Source organism: Symphodus melops (assembly GCF_947650265.1).
Source record: "Symphodus melops genome assembly, chromosome: 22".
In the NCBI taxonomy this organism is placed as follows: Eukaryota; Metazoa; Chordata; class Actinopteri; order Labriformes; family Labridae; genus Symphodus; species Symphodus melops.
This window is the reverse complement of record NC_136712.1, coordinates 10,652,945-10,678,412: the sequence shown is the minus strand read 5'-3', so window position 1 is coordinate 10,678,412 and position 25,468 is coordinate 10,652,945. Positions and strand designations below refer to the sequence as shown.

The window sequence follows — 25,468 nt, the reverse complement described above, 5'->3', positions numbered from 1 at the left end:
GAAAAGAAGAATATAAATCGCAAGCTTTTACAAGGCATGTGACATATATATATATATATATATATATATATATATATATATATATATATATATATATATATATATATATATATATATACACACACATATACATATATATATATTTTTTTTTTCGAGGGGGGGGGTCTTTCAGAGGGCAATGTGTCTTCCTGTGTGACTATTTACTGATTAGGTTTAGTAACATCAACAACATGCAGCTTCCGTGGAGCTCTTTCTAGTGCCATCTGCTGTCACCATCTCGAGTTTGCAATCCTGCTCACTACTGAGAAGGTAGTTGAGCTCTCAGCATACGGTGACATTGATAGTTGTGAGTGAGGTCGGCACCCACAGCCCTCGACCAATTGGCTGGTCACTTGTTGGATTTTAGTTTAGGAGTCCTTTGTATCAAACCAGCACTCATAACTTTGATTTAATTCACAGTATACCACTGTTTTCTTTAAAAGGCATAATTATGACCTAATGAGGCAGAAAAATTGTTGAAGTGGTGCCACAAGGCCGCTTTACTTGTATAATACATGCCGGCATGTTTTTCACACAGTGAGCTACACAAGTAATCAGGGCTAATGTTCCTTTGCTTTAGGTTGACCGTGGCAGCTGCACGATGAGCGTGCAATGGTCTCAGAATGTTATGCTGGTATATAGGTCTCTGTATATAGGACACAGCACACTTTTCAGTTGAAAAAAAAAAAGGTCTGTCTTTATTCTGGTTGCCAACAAGGGCATCAGATGAGAGTGTGAATATCTGAGGAGATAATCTCACACAGGTCGATCAGCATTATTGTTGACTTTTTTGTTGCAAAAAAATAAAAAATAAAATAAAAAAATGATGATGGCCTCAAGAGGGGAAAAAAACAACGACATGCAGCATGAACATTGATGTGAATATGTCCATTTATGAGCTGAAGAGGAGCGGCTGTAGTGCCATCCAACATTTTCAATAATCCACCTTTAGTAAATGAACATGTTTCTTTGGTAGAAGTCTTCATAACTAAAGAGAAAGAAGAGGAGGAAAGAAGGGAATTGGATTTTATGCACTTAAAAAAAAAATGGAGCACCAATCGTTTGGACAGTGAATGAGTCCAGTGTCAGGGCTGGACGGAGAAACATTAAGCTTTTTAAGTAAAACACTTTTGTTTATCTTGTATCTGTGGAATTAATGCGGAGCGTCTTTGTTGGGGAAAAACAGACGCCAACAAAGTCATTAATCAAAATAACAATGCGATACATATTCAGCCACTCGTAATTGACTCTTGATTGAGAAAAATGAAGTTGCTGGTGCAAGGAACACAATCATTAAGAGAACAGGCAGATGAAAGGAAGATTATGATGAAACAAGGCTCTTCTGTTACGACGGCGATCATTACAGGGGATAAAGCTGAGGGAATTATAATTGACCATTTCTGTTGAGATTGATTTCTCTTTCGGGCGGAGATGAGAGGAGAGTTGGGTAACAAAGAAATTACTTTCCGACTCTCCGAAGCTTCATCCTTTCCCTCAGTCTGCTCGCACTTCTAAGCATCAAAATAAGAGACACATATGGTGGCTAATGAGAAGTAGATAAAACACCAACGCTGGGAGATCAAAGTCAATTTTCTTGGTGATTCAAGAGGCGAGGAGAGGACAGACTTTGGGTAGCAGACGAGACTGAAGGATTGAACACTGTACGGTGTGTGTTATGTTTGTCGTGGATTGAAAGGCCGCGGCGTGCAGGCGGACAATACTGAGCAGGAGACAGATGTTTGGATGGTGAGAGGAGAAACGTCGGCGTGGCCGAATGTGAAAGAAGCTTCGGTGTGAAATACAATGAAACAATCATTTATTGTGAGCACAGGTCTGCGTATGGGGCCGACAAAACGCTCTGCCCACGGTTCAATGAATACCTTCTTTTTTTGGTCACAGTTTTCGTTTCAGTTCTGAAGGCTGTTTTCCCCCCCCCATTCTTTAGAGTTTCAGGCAAGTCTTTACAGGAACTTTATAGTTAAAATAAAATTTAAAAAAACTTCTATTCCATTTATTTCACTTTGAAGCAAAACTGCTACATTTCTTGTGTAGGTCATAAAGTCTGAGTGAAAAGAAAGCGGCGTTTAAGAAGTGTAGACCTGATGTACATGAAGGAAGATGTTTCTGGACTGAACCAGCTCGTGAAGCGTTTATATCTTATTGTTGGAGGTTACTTAGTGTCAAACACTGCTACATTTCTGCTCAGTCCACTCTCTCAAACAAAAGGAGAAACACAGAACAGAATGATGAAAGTTCTGCTGATCTACGGTACATTGTAAATAAGTTGTCCACACGCCTCAACTGGACATCTTTCGTTAGAGTGAACTGCTGGGATGATGCTTTCCCTCCTCTTTGTCTCGCAGGCTTTCAACTCTCGATGCTTCATTACTTGCTACAAAATCAAATTAAAGTCCCTTCAAACCTGTCACAGTTTTAAAGATGCTGTTTGCCACTCTTGTGGCATGATGAGCACACGTAGAAATGTGAAATGTGTCATGTGACTGCATGCGCGCGGCATTAGCTGACGGATGTCTGAACGCTGTGTTGGGTCACTGACCGTCGGGTTCGGGCAGCCTCGACAGGCAGTAGTACTCCTTGTGTGTGATGAGGTTGGGCAGACCTCTGAACAGACTGCGGCACAGTTTACACTCAAAGATGGTGTCCACCTCCCTCAGCAGCATGTGCCTCAGCTGGCTGGTGCCTGCCAGACAAAGAAGGGACAGTTAGTAACATCAACCCCAGGGAAAGATACAAGACATTTGGTATCAAACCTTTTATCACAGGGAGCCAGCAGCTGTTACATCACCGTGAATCGAAATTCAATCACGTCTACTCTCTTAGACGCCAGATAGAAGTCTGCCAGGCTGTTTAGTAGTGATGAGCCCAGTGTCCCCGAAGCTAAATATCTTACTTGAAAGCTCCAATATGACTATAAATGATATTTCAGGAATAGTTTATGAGTAACATTTGATTTCCTTTATATAGAATAAACAAGACTTGGAATTAAGAAACTAAGCTGATTGTTTTATACGTGAAACAAAAGCTGGTCGAATTTCCTCTTCCCCCAAAAACACATCCGCAACTTTTAGTAGAGGGCGGAACATGGGGCTAGTCTACGCGTGCACTTTTCCAGGTGGATTGTGATTTATAAAAGTGAACATTGCATGCAGGTGTGCATGTGAACAGTTTTATAAAATCTGAATTGTTTTCTGTGCACAGGTATTTGGCGCGCGTACATTTTCCGTATGGATTCTACGGACTCTTTCATGAGTGAGACCCCCTGGCCTTTGTGACTTTAAGTGCTGTTTTTTTTTTTTTTTTTTTTGCGTCACCGCTGACATCATCTTTACATTTCCCGTCTTTGTCGTCAGCACGCTGACTCATTTGTCCGATGCCAAATGTGTCCATGAAGAAGCAGTCGGCGCTCGGTTGGGATTTGTGACTCATATTTGCACACAAACAGATCAACTGCTCCGTCTACGGGACTGTGCGAGCGCACAAACGCACACTTGATAAAACCGCTGCCTGACCACGTTCGTGTTGAGTCCCCCAGATGCGAGAACCTGCACATGCTACGGTCACACACACACATTGTTGTCTCCTTTCATGTGTCACTTTTTCTCCTCTTTAAGATGTGCACGTTCTGCTCTTTCCACTGGCTTGGCTGTTTTGAGGCAGGATGGCATACCACAGCAGCAAGGGGTAAACCTCGCTGACCAACAGTACGATAGATGCAGGTGGCCATGCAGGCGACGTGAGAATAAGAAACAGATTGAAAGGTTTTATGCTCTAACATGACAAAGGAACTGGAGCCGAAAGAGTCTGCTGCTGTGCAAACGCTGATCTATTCTTTATAAACAGCACAATATGAGTGCCTCGACACACAGGAGAAGGTTTTCTTGGGGGTTTTTTTGGAGGGGGATGTGTAAGGGCTGAACTTGTCACCGATTTAGCAGGCTTTGGTTGGAGAGAAAAGGAGGCTGAAGTATCGGCCTTGTGCTTTCATCAACAAAAAAATAAATAAATTGCTCCTTATTAATATTCTGTAAGATATCTGTATGCAAGAGCAAATATAGGTGTTATCTCTCAACCCCCACCTCAATTAAACAATAACAAATGTAAGAAAAAAAGACAAACTTATAATCATCACTGAGTATTTTTTTTTATCAACAAAGAAATCTTTTCCCTTGGCAAGCATTGCCCTCGTGGTTAATGAGATTTTTCCACAATGCGTTTACCTCAAGTGCTTCTCATCAGGATTTGAATCCTGGACGACTAGTGACAAACTGCAGACCATTTTTTTCTGATCATAACTAGTCTGTATGCTGGAAGAGTGGTTATTGCATGCTCCCCATGTACGCAGGTTGTAGTCCGGGCCGCCGAGCTTCTCCTTTCCTGCATGTCATTCCCCACTCTCTTTCTCTATACAGTTCAGTTGTGCCTTTTAGAAAAACACTGGTGCCGTAACCGAATTCAAAGGATCATTCGTAAGAAATGAATTATGTCACACACCTGAACGGAAGCATTCTATTATCTGCTGAATACCAGACTTGGAGGTCTGCAGTGGCTGCTGGAGCAGAGGAGGGTCTCCGGGCTCCACACAGAGACCTAGACAGACAGAGACAGAGAGAGAGAGAGAGAGAGAGAGAGAGAGGTGGGGGGGAGATTGCACTTTATAAAAGTAGAATAAATAAATACATCGAAGTATGACACTCTTTGAAAGTAACAGCATCACCTGGGAAAAGACACAAAGTACAGTCTGAATGAGGCAGCTATTCACACTGGCACACACACACACGCACAGTCTCGCTTACCGAATGTGAGATGAGCTTATTTTGTGATCAGAAAGGAAAAACATGTTGCGGGCGTTTAAAAGATGAACGACACGTCACAGTGACTTCACACGTTGAATCGCTGTGATGTGTCGTTCGGACGAGGGAGGGGGGGAAAGATGTGCTCAGAGCCAGCGGATCATCTGATACGTCAGCCTGCACCCTCAATCAGCCAGAGCAGGAGTGTGACTGACCAAACAGACGCGTATTAATGGGTATTGAAAAATGATTTGCTTTGACTCGATACAAACAGCAAAGAGTGCAGGGTCATCTGGAGAACAGCCATAGGGATTTTACGTCTGTTTGATTTACTGGCCGGCTTTAACAGGACTGTCTCTTCATTGCTTTTTACAAATCCGCTGCCTCAGTGTGACAGTACAGGCCTCGCATCATCACCCTCTGTCCCTCACATTCACACTTATAAGCTGTCTTGATCTCGAAACAAATCCACTTGTGTTCAAATCGTAAACAAATCCAGTTGAGAGCGTCACGGAGGCCTTCAACGCCATCAACATCCAAAGTTACAACACAATCCTGTTCTACATCCAGTTCATGTTAGCTTTCAATTGTTGTTATTAAGTATCAAAAAGAAAAGAGGACCGAGAAAGATGTTCCTTTCATTATTTGCAGCAGCCGCCCTGCCCAGCAGGCGGCTGCTGTTTTTTTCTTTTCCCCTCGACATCATCTGAACTTTTCAGGCAGACGGGAATCAAAAGAGACACCTCCACTCTCAAACAGATTGACAGAGCCTTCAAAAGATTACGTGTAGTTGATCACATTAGGAGGTGAATATGGTGACAGGTAGAGGACTTTTATTTTTTTCTTTGCGGCAACAAACCGACGCTCTGTAACAGTGTTGATCGGGGACATGGCTCCAAATTAAACACTGTCAGCGTTACCAGCTGTGACAAACAGCCAGTGTGTGTTCGGCTTCCAGGCACAGAACTTCAACTGCTGTTAACAAACTGCAACTAATGTTTAGCCAATATGCACAGAATCCTAGCAAAATGCTTTATTTTACATGAGCTAATGGCAAATCAAAGCTACATAATGTGTGTGTTTTGTTTTGAGTGATGAGAGCATTGATTTTTTTTAAAAGAGGAAGTAGAGTCTGCTCATATGATGAGACAAGTATTCGAGACACCCTTTGTGGCCCCACACATGCTGCTCTCCACACAAAGCCAAGTTCTGGGTAAGTGGAGCAATGTGGGACAACTTGTGTGTGGTTGTAGGCGGTGGAGAGAGACAGACAGAAGGCTAAAAGGCCAGCAGCAGAAAGACGGACATGCCCAGAAAAAAAAACGCAACAAAAAACAAACAGACGCAGGACTTCACATGTAAACGAACATTTGGTGAGTTTTGTTTTGGAGGGAGGAGAGAGACAGGTTATGCATGAGTGACAGAATGTACCCAAACCCATCCCCCCCCTGCACCTCTCCCATACAGGCTACCATAATCCCAGCAAGCCAGGTCAGTGACCGACTGACCTCCACGCCCCCTCTCTGCAAGAGGGTCAAAGATCAACCAATCAGGGACAGCGCGAGACGTCAACAGCTTCTTTTTTCACCGTGAGTGCAGAAACTTCTAGCAGCACAGTCACAGATGTACTCCCAGTGTCAGAAAGTACTTCTGAACTGAACCAAAATCTGGGCTAAAATCTAATGTGTGTTATGGAAAATGATACTCCACGTGTATTATATGCGTTGTACAAAGGTCTCATATAATTTGTCGTATAAAATGTATCTGAAATGTCTACATGCACAGCCTATTGGGTGTTTTGTTTTCAATCATTACTCACCCTTTATTCTATTTCTCACCGTTTGTACATGTGGGAATAGTCACCCGGGCTCTTTCTCACTAGATTCCATCTCCTTCTCAGCCTTGGGAGTTGGTAAATAGTCACGTAGGGTCTTTTTCTCACACGTGGAGATAGATCGTGGCCTGTCAGGTGGGCAGTGGCCCTATGTGGTGATGGGGAGTGCCCTGTGTAATGTGATGGAAATGTATATGTGTTCATGTTTGCCTTTTCTCTGGGCCTCTCTCTCCTCACCGTGTGAGAGAGGGGTCTTCCAACGCGGATTCTGCCTTCGAATAAATGTTCATTGAGACCAGATCGATCTTGGGGTTCTTTTTTAAAAATAGATCTTCTCACTTTTTGATATTAGGAATAAAATTCCACAACACCCGTGTGCTCTTTCTCACAGTATGATCACAAGTCTTTACTTTCTTGAATTATGTTTGGACATCTTGCAAACCCCTGGATGCGTGCGCAAGGATGAAACGGGACAACCTGTGGTGAGTTGTCTCACTCTGCAGGAAGATTAATAAACAAAGTTACAGACTACAAGAAACAACAAACAAACAATGCAGATCCTTCATATAAATAGCCACTAATGTGGATTAACATCAGATTAAACTTTCTTTAAAGCTAATGGTTTTAATAGTCCCTGATTTTAGGGTGTAGCACCCGTGGATATACATAGGATTAATTTTGTAGGTATGAACACAAGAGTTTAGCTCAGTTAGGGGCCTGAGCAGCTTTCACTGGGAGATTAAACACGACTTTCAAGTTCCTCGATCCATTGTAGTTGTCATCCTGGAGCTCGTGTAATAAACTCAGTTCCTGATAAAACTTTCATGTATATGTCAGACGTGGATGTGCGGCTAAAGCTCCACAGGAGGCTGACAGACAGTTTTAGCCTGTGGGGGTGTGACTCACAGCAGCAGGGAGCACAGATGGAAGAAAACTTTCCCCACCTGTGTTGTGACTGTTGTACTGCAGCTGCTCCTCAGTCTGACAGCTTTGGTCCCTGGTCTGTGCGCCGTTACTGCCGTGGAGCTCGGGCATCAGAGGAGGGATGGGCTTCCACAGCGGTTTGGCCTGGAGATGGGAGGGAGAGTCGCCCTTGTCCTGGGGGTCCATCGGAGCTTCCTCCAGGAGCGAGTTCTCCGACGGAGCCTCGGTCACCGCCGAGCTCTCGGGTTGAGCTTCGTCGCGGGCCCGCTCCCCTTCTTCGGGCTGCTCCTGAGGTGGCTCCTGGACGTCTGCGTCGAGCTGGCCTTCCTCCATCTCCGCCTCACCACCACTCTGAGGGAGGGTACAAAAAGCACACATGACAACATGAGCTCCTGAAACATTAACACAGGACTGAAAGGTGCAAACAGATGTACATTAATATTTCTGTTCAGAGAAATACCAAATGTGTTTTGTAATCTGGACAATTCTCTGCCAGATTGATGATACATGGAAAAGAATATGAACATATATTCTTCAGACTGTCTGAGCGTCCCGGGTCAGATCTGTGAGTGGTTGGGAAAGCAGCAGGCAGATTACGCTCCTTAAAACTACCACTGGAAATCAAAACATTAACATCGAGAGAGATAAACGGAAAAAAAAAATCTAATTAGAAGATTTAAGATATCGCTCGCCTCAACTTTGCATTGCAAATCTTAATTATCTAGATCATCACTGTGTTTCTTTATCAGACAAGAAGGTGTGACCTGCTGAGCATTAGACACACAACTCACACTCTCTCTCATGTCTTTTCACTGCTTACTGAAAATGCGCACGGTGCAGGGCAGCAGTGGGAGGGGTCACAGCAGGTGTAAGAGCAAATGAGAGTGTGCATGCGTGTGTGTGTGTGTGTGTGTGTGTGCGTGTGCGTGTGTGTGTGTGTGTGTTTCTGTCATGTCTCCCGAGCGTCCAGAGACTTTTCAGGGCGACATTAACCTTGTCACACAAACCCACCCTTCAGCAAAGAAGTGACTTTTCACTGACCCAATGGACACACATGCATCCATCAGCATTGTGTCTGTGCGTGCATGTGAGGGGCTGCGTCCCTAACCAGACCTCTCTTTTCTCTAAATCCCCATCTTTCTCGTTGTCCCAGCCAACCATTTATCCTCATGTTCTGGGTGTCCGTCTCTGCTGCTCCTCGTGTCCTCGTCGCCCTTCACGAGGGATGAATGACTCCGGCGTTCAGGCACATTAGAGCACATCACCGCAGAACAAGTGGGCCACTTGGACACTTGTGTGTCACACACACACACAGAGTGCGTACCACAGCATCATCACATGATGACAGAAAAAGCTGAACTGCAAGCTCAGTGGAGCCACCTGTGCAGTACAAAATGTAAAAACCATTAAAGCCCCCATTAGTCAAACGTCAACCCGATCAGATCCACAGCAAAGTTTGAACAAATACTATAAAACAGTGAAATGCACCTCTTTGATATGATAATTCTTTTTTTTAAAGTAGGGGAGGGGCTCCTGAAATAGAAAACGTGATGTCTGAAGTAATGGGTGAAGCAACATGTCCGATGTGCCCTTGGGCAAGACACTTAACCCCATACTGCTCCTACTGCTTCGTTGGTGGGATGAGTTACCTCGGAGTGTCCTCAGTGTGTGAATGTGTAGGAGTGACCTGCAGTGTAAAAGCTTGGAGTAGAAAAGCTCAAGTCCATTTACACGATCATCGAACACAAGCTGCAGGCAAACAAATAACGTAACGCAGCTGTTTATTTAGAGAGACACTTCACCCGTTCAAATGTGAATCTGAATTGAAGTCGTGTCATTTATGTAGTAGAGATGTGAAATGCATTTTTTAAGTTGGAGCCTTCTTGACTGAGAAAGAGCAGAAAAGTGTATTTTTGGCTCGTGGATGAAAGACAACAACTCCCAGCACCGCAGGCCACTCCCACTGAAGCTGCTCTATTTACAGTCTACAACACATGCGCGTGTTTCCTTAAAGGGACACTTCACCCATTTGCATTAAGCTTTGTTTCATTATCGTGAATCCAGCCCTCATTCTGAAAGTTTTCTTTATATGAAGCACAAATCGTCATATTGCATCATGTAAAGAATTTTAGGCTGGCAGGGAAGAACTATGAGTTTCTCATGTTTTCATCCACAGAAACATAGTCTTACCTCGGATGTCGGTTTCCTCTGCTGCCGTATCCACCCACAGCCTGTGTAAACTTACTTCTTGTCCTTGTTCGGATTAAACAACCCGGTACAAAACAACAATTCACCATTTCGAAAGAGAAACAAACAAAGTACGTTCAGAAGTCTTACTGGATCTGCAAACAGGTTAGCTTATAGCTTGTAGCCTGAAGGCTCGCTCTGGTGTTCAGTGGGATCAGGGACTATCGGACTTCGGCACTGTGCATTCTGGGAGTTGTAGTATTTGATAAAATTCAGTTTAAAATAGATTTTCTGCTTTTTCTCAATCAAGAAGGCACCAAATAAAAACAATTATTTCACATTTCTACTACATTTATGACCCAATTTCACAACCGATTCATGTTTCAATGGGTGAAGTATCCCTTTAACGGATTCTGAGATTTCCTCAAGAAGGAACTGGCATCTTGGAAATTTGTTAGGCATGGGGAAGGAGCCATGAACATCCCTTTCGAGCACAAGACCTTCTAAATCCCTTCATCATATCAGCTGGAAGTTGAAGTGAACTTTTTTTTTCTTTCTTCGTTTTGACAGACATTGCTATTATAATCTGGCAGTGAGGTCCCGCCCCTGATGTTTAATAGGTTCAGGAAAAACATGGACAACTAGCGATAGAGTTTGAACCCCCTCTAACCACAGCAGCCGCTGATGGCGCAAGACGACGATTTTTGCGTCATTGGAGGATCCTCTTCACGACGAAAAGGAGGGAGAGATTCACGACCGTTTAAAAATACTACCAGGTTTCTAATGATACAAAGCTTTATACAAAAGGGTGAAGTGCAAAGACAGAAGTGGTCCCTCTGCCTAGTTAACATGTTAAGTGAGACTTGCTGTGACGTGTAAAATCCCTCCACTGACACAGTGTAAAATGTACTTGTGTTGGTGTTCACTAAGAACCATAACTTAAAATGGTAAAGACTTCATAACTTAGATATTTCATAATCCTCTGCAGGAAAGTGCACTGCTGCAGCAGCTACAATCACAGTCAGGACAGAAACACATGACAATAGCATGCAGACATTGTTATTTCTTGCGGTACCTGTCTGCGTTGGCAGAGAGAACTCTTCCTTCCAGCTGACTTCTGGGCCTTCACCATGCTGCCAACACTGTCCTCCTGCAGGTTCACAACCAGCACACCTGGAACGTGCAACAACAATCCACATGAGCTGAAGAGAAAACTAAGGAGAAAAGTTCAGAGATCTCCCATAATTCTATTTTTTTTTTTGTCTTGTGCATGGATGTAAACATATTAGCCAGATGTTCCTGCAACCACAAACTGTACACAACATATAGCTTTAACTTCACACAGCCTACCTGTAGTGTCACTGAAACGAGTACATTTCACATTTAAATGAAGTGCGATGGAGACAACATTTGTTCGTAGTGTTCATAGTAATTGAGGTTGAATTATGTTGTTGAAGTTATGCCGAGGAGCTGAACGTTTAACATTGGAATGGTTAGCAAATCTAACTCTGCCACAAACATCTCTAAACAAGAGTGTTCTTTCAAATAGTGATCTATTTGAAAGAACACTCGTTTCTTTTTCATTTTGTCATATTCTGCCATCAGCAATATGTATACATATATACACACACCCGCACGCACATTGGGATCAACCACCTCTGTATATTTTACTTCTGTATCCAAACAGTACATCCACAGCACTGTGTAGATATTCCTTTTGAACCAGTTGATGATGCATTAGAAATCCCACAAGCAACACAACAGCTTCCTGTCTTTCCTGGCTGCAGTGTTTGGAAAGCAGCAGGCCACAAACATGATCTAAATATAAACAGAAATAAATCATTTAAGGTCACAGAGAAGATTTCCCACAATGCTAATTTGGCTGCTCCGCATATTACTGTCAGGGAAATTAAACCCACGTTACCTTCACCCTTACTCTGCACCACGAATAATATCCTTGCCGTGTGCGTTACAAATGACAACTGCGGCCTTTTTAACACAGCATATGTACTGGTGCCTTTCCCAGTGGGGCCTTGAAATGGCGCTAACACTGTTACTGTATGGAGAGTATCACAAAACTTCCACACCAGTAATTCAAACCTGAACTCTAAGTTTGGATGAATGTTTATCTTCTCCGCTTCATAACTTATTTCTGCCATATAAGAGATCGTTTCAAGATCAATATTTGTACCAGTTTTCATTCTGTTGAATCCTCTACTGGAGGATCAATTAAGGTCCCATTCAGTCTTATTATCCTGAGGGGTCCATCTAAATCATTTTCACAACCTCATCTAAGAAATGGGAGCTTTTTTTCCCACACATCACATCTATGGTGAAATTAAACTCACTGCTGCCCTCTAGTGGCAGTCTTGATTAAAACAGCTCCAACTCAGCCACATCCACCTGACTCTACAAGGATGCTCAATTCAACTGGATCAGAGTGGCGTCTTTAAACTTCACTCGAGCAATGCCAAACGGTCTCACTGGTGATTCATTAGATTCAGTGAATCATCTGAGAAGGTTCCGGGTTTGTTTCCGCCAAAACAAAAACAAATCCGATAACTCCAACTCCAATTTTGATAAATGAACATTTGTCAGTGGATTCACTTTGGATGTCCCAGGGGCAGAATGGTGTATTTGTAGGATTAGCTGCAGGTGACAAGTGCTTAATGCAGCTTGTAGAAGATAAAGCAAAAGAGTCCCCGACAACAAGCGAACAGCATGACAGCTACATTCAACTTAGCAGAGTAAGAGCTTGTTCTTTACTTAAGAGTAAATCATCTGTTTCTAGGTCCAAGATACAATTTTTAATCATGTCATTTTAAAGGGAAACTATCGAAATGTAAGTTCATACACAGACTTAAAGCTAGAAATAGTCTGGGACAGTTCAATGAAGAATACTTTGGGAACGTGACAGAAAAGACACTTTGGTTTAAAAAGCCTGCTGTTAACGTCTCTTGAACCTACACGTTCAGACGCTTCCAGGCTGAGAACACACAAGCCAGCAGAGTTGTAGTTCCACCAAAAGTCCAGCAGAGGGAGACAGAGCTTGTACTCAACTTCAGGTGGAAAATTGTGGCCTGGTGATTTCTTCAAAAGACGAGACACGGAGCGCTAACTAACACAGGAGAGCAGCCACAGGGAGGGGTTCAATATGTTAAGTACGTATGATACACAAAGTATGTGATATGAGTGGAACATTTCACAGATTGAGTCTGAGAATAAAAATGATCCGCACGCTCCCAGCCATTCATTGTTGTGATCTTTAGCTCCTATACGTGCTTTGCAATTGTTGAACACGTTACATACAGGCACTGTTCATGAAGGTTTACACTTTAGCAGATGGCTGTTCCGTCATGAGCCCGGTTCTGCTGAAGATTTCTGCCTGTTAAAAGGAAGTTTTTTTCTTGCCACGCTATGACGGATTCAGCTGGGCTCTTGTAATATAGCCATAAGTAAGGTCCTTTACCTGCTTTTTGTAAACATAACGATGAGCATGGTCTTGTTACCTGCCCTTTTGTTAATGTTAACAGACAAACAGTAAGGTCCTTTACCTGCTCTTGTAAAGTGTCTCGAGATAACGCCTGTTATGAATTGACGCTATACAAATAAAGATTGATTGAAGGCAGGGATTCACAGAGAGGGGGCCGCTTGTCACAGCGAGCAAATGTAAGGCTGTGACACATCACTCATGGTGGAGTTCGAGGATACATTTGTAACTAGAAATGCTCCGATGCACTTTTTTTCCGTTTCGATACTTATTCCGATATTTTGATATAACTAATAGTGTTACTGTTGTTGTTGGTAGTATGTGCAAGGCTACACAGAGCTGTAGTAAACTCTGCATTGCATTGTGCTGGCTGCACATACAAACAGGAAGCAGCAGCAACAACCGTCAGGTTTTCAAATTAAATCTTTGAAACTAAAGTGTAAGAATTTCACTTTTAGATGTGATACGCGCGGTCAGTCCGATATCATGTAAAGAAGTTACTTCAATATCGGACCCAATTCTGATATTACATTGGATCGCTCCCATCTCTACTTTGAACTGGTTGCACTTTATTTGTAAAAGATCTTGGGGCTTTTTATGCCTTTATTTGAGAGAGAGAGAGAGAGAGAGAGACACAGAGACAGAGACAGAGACAGAGAGAGAGAGAGAGAGAGAGAGAGAGAGAGAGAGAGAGAGAGAGAGAGAGAGAGAGAGAGAGAGAGAGAGAGAGAGAGAGAGAGAGAGAGAGAGAGAGAGAGAGAGAGAGAGAGAGAGAGAGAGAGAGAGGAATGACATGCAGGAAAAGAACCACAGCTTGGACTGGAACCCCAGCCCGCCTGCTTGGAGGTCTATTACCGCAAGGCCACCGGCGCCCTCCTCTACTACCTCTTCAAACGCGGCCCGTGTTTTCAGTTGCTTTTCTGTATTAAAGAGTGAGACTGACAGTGTGTTTGGTTTTTGTTCATGGGGGCGCTTTAAAGTATTTTCATCTGCCAAAGAAGAACAACAGAAAAAGTTAGAGAACCACTGCGTTAAGTAGACGTGCATGTCTGAGCACTATCTGCGTAGCAGCGCGTGCTGCACAGTCAGACAAAACAAACTGGGCTCATTTGTTTAGGAACTGTATCTACAGTTATGGACTGAACACGGCGCTCTGTAACAGTTTAAAGATACAGCCACCAAGTGACAGCTGCTTGAATGAGGAAACGAGAACAGCCAAAGAAACAAAACAACAGTGACATAAAACTATCCAAAATGATCCTTTTACAAAGACTACATTGTCTTCTTAATTGTACAGGGGATCTACATGGTGCATGCATGCATAATATAAACGCTGCCATCTTTTCACTGAGACTGCACATCAACACGAGCATCAACTAGAATGGGAAATTAAAACTGTCTTCCATACCAACCACTCAAGTCAGGAAACAACCTCCTAAAAAAGGTCTTATTCTATTATTTAAAGACAATTCAGTGGTTTCCTACAGCAGGGGGACAAATCACATCAAAGACCCCTGATGACCTGTTGAGTGTGTTTCACAGCATTTCACCTGATGCATGCTGGGATACACTCTTGCAACCTGTCAGAAATCAGCAGGAAATACATGCATGCACGTAGATCAGAATATTTGGACAAAAGGAGAAACTGGAGGAAAAACACTGCAGGTGGAAACTTGTGTGGAGGCATCGACGTAAAATAAAGTACACAGTGATGCAAAAAAGAATTGTGTGTTCTAACCCGTAAACTCAAGTCAGGTGAGGTGTACACAAAGAAATCATCGAAGGCCTCTTTCATAAGAAGCTCCATGTCACCCAGGTCTGATCTGAATGATACTTCTAAATAATATTTTATAGAAGTCCTGACGTTAGGAATACGCAAAGGAAAAATACCAAACTCAGTCCTACAAGAAGGGAATATTTTCTATGTTGTGTAACGAGAAAGTGCTGCCAACCACATGCCATCAGTGCGTGGCTATACAGGGATGGCCATAAAGAGGTACTTGTTCAACCACATGAGGTAATGCCATAAAATAGATTTCTCACAGAAAGTGATCCATGACTAATATGAGGGTCAGCAATGTGACAATCTCTGAGATACTTGAGGGAATTTTCACATTTTTTTTTATTTTATAAATGTCTCCAAGAGGAGCAGTAAGAACAATACCAGAAAGGCTAGAGAGTTTGTTAACCATGATCTTAAGGACCTGGGATCCCAGCAGATACCAGAGGAATATGTTTGGATTCAAACTGGCAGTCACAGGGTTTTATAAAAGTGTTGTATTGGCTGTGCTCTTAAATGGTTTCAAATTGTTACAACCCAACATGTTTTATCGTCACTCACTTACAATACACTTATCTGGAAATCAACAGCTCTGTTTGTCTTGGGTTCGGTGTCTTCTTTCTATCTGCCGTGGCACTGGGAAGGTTGCAATTCCCGCACCAGGACCAACAGCAGCCTCATCACTCCGTTGAGACGCGTTTCAATAAGAAGCTGAGAGGCCGCCGGAGGAGAACGAAGCCCAGAACGGGACAGCTGTCTGAGAACATAAACGCTCACTTTACTCACTTCTTTAACAGGCTGCGAGTGCTACGACCGGGCTGAAAACAAAACACTTCCAGCCACACAAGCACACGTGCCAATGATGCACACACACACACAGACGAGCACGAGGGACTCTTCCGTTTCCGTGGCAACAGACAGACTGTGGTTGTGAGGTAGTGCTGTCCTGTTGTGACTCAGGTAATGAGAGCGAAGGTGTTCAAACTGATGCTTGATGTCGGTGGTTAGGCCTCCTAATCTTCTCTCTGCTTACTAATGGACACTTTCAGTGTTGATGGATGACATATTCAAGTTTAAAAATCTACTCCTGAAACATGCTAAAGTCTTCTGAGGACAGTTCAACAACATGCAGCTATCTAAGCTCCAGATTAGGACTTACAGTTGTTGGTGCACACTGATGGCACAAACAACAGAAAAGGTAGACGTGGTGTTGTTTACCTGCTCTACAAGTCCAAAGCACAAAATCAAAAGATCCAGGAGAAAATAAAACTTCGACTGTCCTGTGATATTTAAACATGTATTTTTAAACCCTCACTATGAGTGCTGCATCTTTGATTGATACACCTGCAATATATCGTCCAGTGTAACATATTCATGACCAGATGTGTTTAAATTCAATCTCCAGCCATAATCCATGGTGGTTTCATTTAGACCGGCCTGAAATCAGTTTATCAAAGCGATTCCATCTCTTATTGTATCAGACAAATCCTTATTTGTCCTCTCAGAGGCAACTGATGGGATGAAATCATGTCAGAGAAGAACTTTATTGTCGATGAAGCCTCAGATTCTCTGCTCTCTTGCTTCATTATGCGATTGTGCACGCACACTGTGCGTGTAATATATACACGCGTGTGTTTCCAGCAAAATAAATGGGAGCCTGAAATGCTCATAGCCGAGACTCTCGGTTATATCTGATGGCAGTGTGGGGGCGATCTGACAGGACTTCCTGTTAATGGAGGGACTCCACGCTCGCTGACACGATGCCGACTGCTGGCGGACAAACCATCAGTACAACCTGACCACAGGACAGGATGGGAACAGGACTGACTCTTAGAGATTTCCCCTGTGCTTCGAACTACAGCTTTTTTACTCTCTGCTCATGTTCTGGGGCTCGGACGTTCTTCTGCCTCACGAATGATTCTCCTGAAGAAGACTACCATCCTCACAGATACGTTCAACACTCACTCTGTAAATGACTTAAGTTCAATTTCAAAGCCACACAAAGATTTAAGCTTGTGTGCCACAAACACATATCAATAAGAACAGTACAGTATGAAATAAAACGACCTGAAAGCTTCTTTGGAACAGGTGAAATCAGCAGGTGTATTTCATCAACAGACCGTCTCATGTTTGATAAACGTGTCACTGTCTCAGATCTGTGACTGTTAAACTGACAACTAGAACAACAAATCAAGAGGAGAGGAAATCAGACCTTCCAGGAGGGAAACAAACACATTGCCACTCATCAGTGTCTCACTCCTACTGTCAGTGGACATATGCGCACATGAACACACACAATCTCACATGGCTTCAGTGTCAAAGTTTGAAGAAAAAGAAAAAGACTAGGAAATTTCCAAAAACAGGTTTACTTGCAAACGGGACTACATTTGTGTTGCACACACACACATATGCACACACGCACGCATGCACACAAGTTTCACACTTTCAAACTCTCGTGCACACATACACACGTTACTCCAAATGATTTATCAACGAACAACAAAATGAGTTTCCTACCAGGTTCCACTGCTCAACAAACTTCTAAATGCAGTTTTAATTCATTTTCTGCCATAAGCGCCACTGTTTCTTTTCTCACTGTGATAACTTCCATGAGCCTATCAGGCCAGAACATACCGCGCAGCACCGCCGCCAGTAATAATAAACTGATTTGGCTCAATATGAAACTCCCCTCCAAAAAAAAAATATATATATATATGTATATAGAAAAGAGAAGAAAAGTAAAAGAAATTCTGCACAGTATATTGTGCAGTCTTGATTTTAAAGTGATGACACTGCACACATGCTCAGAGCAGCAGAATGTGGAAATCAACACGGACACGGATTGGAATAAAGTGGCCATGAAAGATGTCTTAAGATTTTTTATTTTCAGGGCAGGTGTGCAAGCACAGCCTACGATGATTAAAAGCAAGGCTCTCCAGCTATTTGAGAACAGTCAAAACAAAATGGGAACAGAAAAAAGCTGTGGAAAAGTGATATCCAAAAAGAACTTGAAAGAGATTGCAAGGAGACAAGTGAACTGAGGTTGTGGGAGCAGCTTTCTTGAAAATGAGCAGAGAACGTCGGGGCTCTCTGACAGGTTGGTGTTGGCCAGACAACAGTACAGGACGAGAGTTTTTTTTTTAATAACTGGCTAACACTGCCTTTTCTGATTGATGTCTGAATAAATGTTTCAATGTCTAATTTGCTAGTTTGCTTACTGACGGGTTGTAAGGCCTGGCAGGTTAATGAATTTGTTGACTGACTTAAATGAAGGCAGATCTGGCTGCTGTTCTAATGAGGAAAGACTCATCTGAGGCTGCTTCAACCCCAAAGTCTCAGGAGATAATGGGAGGCCCGCTGAGGCTCTTAGAAAACGTGCAAATGGGGATGAATTTAAATCATAATTTGCATATTTTAACATCAAATATAAAGTATTTTGTCAATAATGGCAACTAATCTTTCCTTCTGATTTTATTTTAGTTCCTTATAACCCACTTTATTATCTGCCCTCATGTCCTAGTTACACATTCACTTCCTTCTTAAGGTTAGACTAGCCATCTAATTCTTTTTAATTCTTTTTTTTGGTATTTCCAATAAAGAATAAAAAGCCACCAGCATCAGTGAGTAAACACACAGACTGGCCTTGTCTGTTTTCTGTGTACAGCTGCTGATGGGCCTGAAAGAACTGATGAATTAACTTCCCAACACATGTTTAGAAACGTCTCTGAGCCACGGTCTGGGCCGAAACGTGCAAATCAAAAATAGAAAAATCAGCGTCCAGTCATACAAATGGCATGAGAATAACAGACACATACTGGTTGCACCGACGGACCTTGAATTGAACATTCAATTATAGAAGATAAAAATAGCCCAAAGCAGCAGCAGCAGCAGCAGGGCGGCCTGACTCAGGACCTCTCGGGGTGAATCTGCCCCCTAGGGAAGAACTTTTCTGGATGCAGGTTAAGAATTTATTTTCCCCAAAGTGTTTAGTAACGGGGCCTAGAACAGATATTATTCATCCACATGTGAGTGATTCTGAAGCGTTTATAACACACCATCCTGTCATACAACTTTAACTGTGCCACATTAAACATAAGGCAAGATTAGGCAGTGTATCTGTTTACAATTTAAATGCTTGTGTATAGTGTAACAGACAGTACAACTGATGATACAGAGAACTTAATTTAACATTCTTTCATATTCAAATTCTCATTACATGCTTCAAAGATCAGACAGTAAAAGGGGGTGTTATTGTACGAGCATGTTAGCACTGAATATTTATTCTAAAACACAACCAGGATAGGATAGGATAGGATAGGATCCTAGGACCATATACAGGATTACCATGCTGATTGAAAATGCACTTTTACTGACACTTTCGCGACTTTCTGCCTCGTGAACAAGTTCTCGGAGCCCTGCTGGATGAAACCATGCGCAGTGCCCAAAAGCGCAGGAGCAAGAAATAAACGTTCCTCGATATAAAACGCCCCAGCACATCTCCATAGCTGGAACGCATGGCGCGCTGTGGATATAGAAACTAACTCGGCAGCGTGTCCAGTGTCCCAATAACAATCCGACTTTAGTCCGAGCCGTTAGTAAAGGCTATACGGCGTTATCATCCCGATCCACTCGAAGGATTTATCTTACACATGAGCGAGTCCACCACAGCCACATGCATCGGGCACCATGAGGGGAGGACCGGACGGATACACTCCTCTCCGGCCGGCCTGTCGAGCCCTTAAGCTGGTTTAGCCAGTGTGTGTGCACGCATCCACTTACGCATCCCAGGCAGGGCGAAGGAGAGCGAGCCATCGCGAATATACTGCGCGATCTTCCGCGTTCAAACACGATCCCCCTGTCTGTGCTCTACAGGAGAGTGGAAGCGCACGGCGATTGTTGCCGCCCGGGTCCGTGTCTATTGGTTCCTTTTCAGCTGGGGCAGCGTCAGCACACACACACACATACACACACACACGGTCTCCATTTGCAACTCCATCGCCCCCCATGGGCGTGCGAGGCCGCGGGCTGTGACGCAAATGGCACTGGGTGATTTGCAAATAACATATCTTCCTCAATCAGTGTCGTCGCCACGGGGGATTGGTCCAATTCACCAGATTTAACACACAAATACCCGTCCGATGGTGGCTGACGAGTAAATAGAGGCGGATGAGCAGTTCGCTCAACGGGGATGCGGTTGCATAACTCAGGAAACTTAATAAAAATGTGCACGGAGCGAGTGATGTGCAGTCTCCGTGGCTGATGTGTTCGTTGTTGTTTCGATTTGATCAGCATGGCCTGCACCACAACACTCAGCACACGATAAGTTCCGAGTTTTGGCCACAGGAGGAACCTCAGCAGAGCGTCTGCACAGGGAACCGAGTGGCCTCGCTATGGTGGATGTGTGGTGGCCAGTGCTAGGACGCATGCACGTAGCTGACAGGGAGAGACAGGACAGCCGGAGTGGGGACTTAGGACCGCATTCAAAGGCCATAAAAGGGCCCGCATGAATACTATTGTGCTCTTTTATCCAAGAGTCCCCAACTATTTACAAAAGGTTGGCCAACACACACAAAAATATCGCGGCGAAATGGTGGCGGCGGTTACAGCAGCTGCCACCGTTGCTCTGCGCAAAGCGGCAGCACACTCATTGCGCAGCGCCGGACTTTCCCCAGTTTTCGTGCAAACTATATGATTCGCCAAAAAAGACACTTTCATATTTCACTCATTCGGGCTCTCCTCGTCTTGCAAGAAGTGAGCCAAACGCGCAGAGCAGTTGCCGTTCTCATGGCACGATTTGCATCGCCCCCATTATCCCCGAAAATCTCCTTTTACACGGTTATATTGTCAGCCGAGAAGAAAAACGCCACTATTTCCACTAACAAAGGGGCAAGCTTGACTTGATCAAAGGAAAAGCTAAGGACGTGGTGCACCTTTTAAGCCGTTGGAGAGGCCCCCTTGTAACGATTGCAGCATGGCAGGGGAGTACGGCGTAAAAAACGAGCTAACCCGAATAAAATACACACAAAGACAAGGTGCAGTACGAACACAAACACATCCATCGCCTCCCTGGTCATAACACGAAACCATCCGCGGTCATTTGGCTTGGCTTCGAGTCGGTTAGGGTGGCATAATCGTGAGTGAAAATCGCTGCGTTTTTGCGGTTCCGTGCCACCTTTTCCAAGAAGCAGCTTGGCGCACAGAACCGGTGACCCTTCCATCTTTGCGCGTCCTTCTACCGAGCGAAATCCTCCACTCTCTCCTATTTTGACTGTTAAATGTGAAATATAACACATCGCAGTTGGTGATTTCATCGTTTAAGAGGCAAACGCTGCATGTGCAGGCTGTTACAACTCTCTGAAACTATTCCTCTTCCCATCGCGGCCAAGCAGAAACAAGAGGGCGATGACGCCATTTTCTGCAAAAACAACCATGCTCGGGAAGCCAAAGCGAAGGAGGTTTAACCCGCTCCGCAGACCTCTCCTCCCGCTGAAACCAATCGAAACAAGTCCTTACCTTGTATTTGTTGAATCCGTTGGTGATCTGTGTGTTTGAAGAGGGGGGAAACGGAGCCGCTGTGGCTACTTGGAGTCCGGAGATTGTTTATTTCGCCTCCCAGCGTCCCCGGTTCACTCTGAACAAGTTCCTCTGCGAGCCGTGCTGTCTTTGTGCACCCAGAGGAGCCTCTCAGCAATAACCAGTCTCTGCGCAAAGGTGCACCCTCTACGTCCAGTTGGAGCTGAAAATAGAGGGACTTCAGGACAGCATTTGGGGAAATAGAAAGCACCTGACTATTTTTAAAAATAGGATAAGTTCAATCACTTCACGGTTTTAACAGAATGCTAACATTAGTGCTCTGATATATGCTCCAAAACGCGCAACCATGTGAGGGCACAGCTCTTCACTGGAGCACGACGCAAACACTCAACGACATAAAGGGATGAAAACTCAAACATTTGTATCGTCAAGGATTTAAAAATACATCAAACCGGGGAAAACAGTCTGTCACTTGACATAACAGCAATAAGAAGACTTATTAAAAAGTTATCTTCATGTGTCGTAGGCCTCATTAAAACACTCAACAAGTCTCTTCCAAAGTTGAGACACATCTGGTATGTCTCTCAGATTCAGAGAATTTGAGAAATTCATGTTCAGTTTAATGATGTGACAAGTTCGGGTTGACTTTCTTTACATCACTTCCTGCACTGAGAACATGAACAGTGAACAACGCGTGATAACGAAGCTTTTATAGAAACTCTATACTACAATAAAATATGACAATAACTGGTCACAAATTCATCATATGAAAAAAATACAACCCACCAAACTCCAAACTAATGAAGTCCAACACAAGCAGCACAAATTCAATTAAAAGTTAAGAGCACAGACTCATTATTTAATCAGATATCATGATTTGTTTCAGCTTTAGGTGAATTATAACATCTCAAAAGCTAACATAAACACGATTAATAGCCTACATATGACCTAATGTATCGACAGGAAATTGATGTTCCTTTCTTATAACTATTATATATATAATTATTAAAGTTATATTATAACGCGTTTTATTTACTTAGTATTCAACTGGAGTAAATATAAGCTAACTGAGTTTTAGCTAGGTCAATTATGTTCATTAACTTTTTAGCATTAACTGTCCATAAAAAAAATAAATAAAAATTTGAATTTGCTCATAGACAACTATAAGAACCACGACATGAAACAAAAAGCTCTACAAAATGAAAGCTGTGGAATAATTTAGGATATATTCACTTTTCAACAGTCAGCTAGCTTAAATGCAACAGGCAATATGTATACATTCAGCTGATATTTCAATATTTCTCAGTCTAATGACAACAGTTGTTTAGGACACGTCATTTTTTACAAGTTAATTAGACCAAACAACATCAAAATAACGAAATATTGATTTACCGTGCAGAGTAGACCTGCTTCACAGATATAAAGCTAACAGGACAACGAAGCTCTTTTATGTAGAAATGTCTGTAATTAATGACAGCTGGCTCAGATATTTGACAGATAGGACCATGTTGAACGTAAATGATGAAGGTGGGGTTAGAAAGCTACTTTCAAGGCTGGGTTCTATACGTATTATATCATTGGTAGATTATTTGTATTTGAAATACAGTTTATGTTCTAGCAATGACAGACTAGATTGAGGACTATTTCTCATAGCCTATTAGTAATGGAGAAAAGTAAGTTTGACTTGATTGGAGAAGAAGACAGCTAAACGTGTGGATACAAATAAAAGGATAAGAAGCTGAGATAAAATAATACACTTTATGTTCCTCCATGAATGCAGCTGAGGCCAGTCAAATGCCATGTTGACTATTTTATAGAAGAATCATGTGGTTTTCTTTGTTGATCATGGTGTTTTATCAACTTTAACTGAAGGAAAATCATTTGTGGCACAACTTTACTCAAACTAAAGAATTTCATATTGATGCAAAAGCTTAGTATGAAACAGTACAGTATGCTACTCTAACCAAAGAAATATGGCGAGACTCTGTTAACATCTGGGACACACATTAAGTAATTTTGCAGTACAATAAAAGTCTGTGAAATATTCATGCTTTTGCTCTGGAGGTGGCATAATAATAAAACTATTTTACATTGTGGTGAACAGTAGCCTTAAGAAACTTTGTATGACACAAGTAGAACATGTAATAAGTACTCCAGCCTACTAAAGGTTTAGGTCATTTTTCAGTAGTTGTTTTACAGGTCCAAACGGAATTACAATGACAAAAAAAACATCTTATCAAAGTATATCAAGTATCTCAGAGCTATACTTTCAAAGTGTGTTTTCTTATTTGTTTTGCTACTTGGTGGGGTTAACAATAACGATTAAGGACAGCAAGGCGTCATCAGCTGTTTAAAACACCATTAACAGGATCTGTGTTAAGATGCTGTCAAACCAGCCAATGAGCAAGCCAACCTGTTGACACATTTTAATGAGAAAAGTGGATAAGCTCAGAAACCTAATGATGCAAAATGTAAACACAGTAGATACCCTCATTAAACTGGAACTGGAACCCTGCATTAGGAGATCGAGTCAAAGTATGCAAGAATGGTTTAGAAGATGTTGAGAGGCTATTAAGCCTTTAGGATGCTGAGGTTCAGCAGAAATTTGGATTTGGACACATTGTGAGCAATTTCAAGTGACCTGTTGTCCAAAAACCCTTCTTAATCTAGTGCCATTTCAAGCCACTCATACATTATATTTAGTATTTTTATTTTTATTTCATGGGGGGTGCCAAATAGCCAAGCAGTTATGCTTTGCGCACCATGTATGGAGGCTATGGTCCTCATTGCAGTGGCCATGGGTTCAAATCTGGCCTCTACAGTTTGCTGCATGTCACCTTTTCTCGCACTGTTATTGTTTGTCTTCAGCTGTCCTATCCAATAAGAGCAAACAGCCTAAAAATAACTTGAAAAAACTTATATATTTCAAATGAGTAAAGTAATACAAAACATCTGCTACCTATCATGAATACATTTTACAAAAGATCCTATGTCAAATAAGTAAAACCCTCAACTCACTGAATGCAAAGTGGTCGTTTGGGGGAATTTGAGAAGTTCTATGAGAGTTATAATCCCTACCAGCTCTTTCCTTTAGGCTCATGAGAGCTCTCAACAAAGGGTGCCCACCACTATCGCCTATACACAATTAACTAAAGCACCAGCATTATTGCATTATCATAAGAATGCTGTTTGCAATGGGGGGAGAAACTCCTCGGCATTCATAGACGTAGCCGAATAGAGCCCAGAGCTTTTATCTTCTCAATTACATGCAGGCTGCATTTATCACACCACCTAGTGACATGTTTGGACAGTTTTTTAGGCATGCTAAATAATTAGTTTACACTGCTTATTTAAATAGCCTGTTTATAATTATAGCAGGGTCCACAAGTGGGCCTTGTTTGAAGATGCTGCAGATTAGGGTACAACTTGATTCCACTGAGATCCACTTCGATAAACACAATCAAGCTGAGCAGATTGGTCTGAAAAAATCCCAAGTCTTTCTTTATGTAGCATTTCAGTCGGAGCAAAAATGACAATCCCAAAACATCATTTTGTTATCAGATACAATATGTGTTGTTGTGATCTGTTGAAAAAGAGTCATTTAATTTGAAATCATCTGTTACACTTCCTTGGATGCGTGACAATTTTGACATTCCTGGAAGTTGCACAGTCGCTGCTGTGATTATGGATTCAGCAGATGACCTGTGCAGTAATTGTTCATCCCAGCAGGCGTATCTGAATAAATAAAGCATAAATAAGAGCAGTTCCCCACTTTGAGGTTAACATAATTTGTCCAGCATTCATTTCTTTCTGAGTGCTTTTGATCTGATTTGCTGCTGATGAGATTTAGGGGTCGTGTTAGAGGGAAC

At 42.6% G+C, this 25,468-nt stretch overlaps 1 protein-coding gene across 1 annotated transcript in view; it reads right to left on the bottom strand.

Annotated features, from left to right (window-relative positions):
- The window catches only part of znf800b (zinc finger protein 800b), a 28,823-nt gene extending 7,023 nt beyond the window's left edge, over nt 1-21,800 (bottom strand). Inside the window, exons 1-5 of the mRNA XM_079335818.1 lie at nt 21,579-21,800; nt 10,871-10,968; nt 7,629-7,959; nt 4,552-4,647; nt 2,597-2,740 (exon numbers count right to left, since the gene is read on the bottom strand). Of these exons, the coding sequence (XP_079191944.1) occupies nt 2,597-2,740; nt 4,552-4,647; nt 7,629-7,959; nt 10,871-10,927 (628 nt within the window). The 5' untranslated portion in view covers nt 10,928-10,968; nt 21,579-21,800. The remainder of the gene's footprint in view (nt 1-2,596; nt 2,741-4,551; nt 4,648-7,628; nt 7,960-10,870; nt 10,969-21,578) is intronic.
- Nucleotides 21,801-25,468: the final 3,668 nt, after the last annotated feature.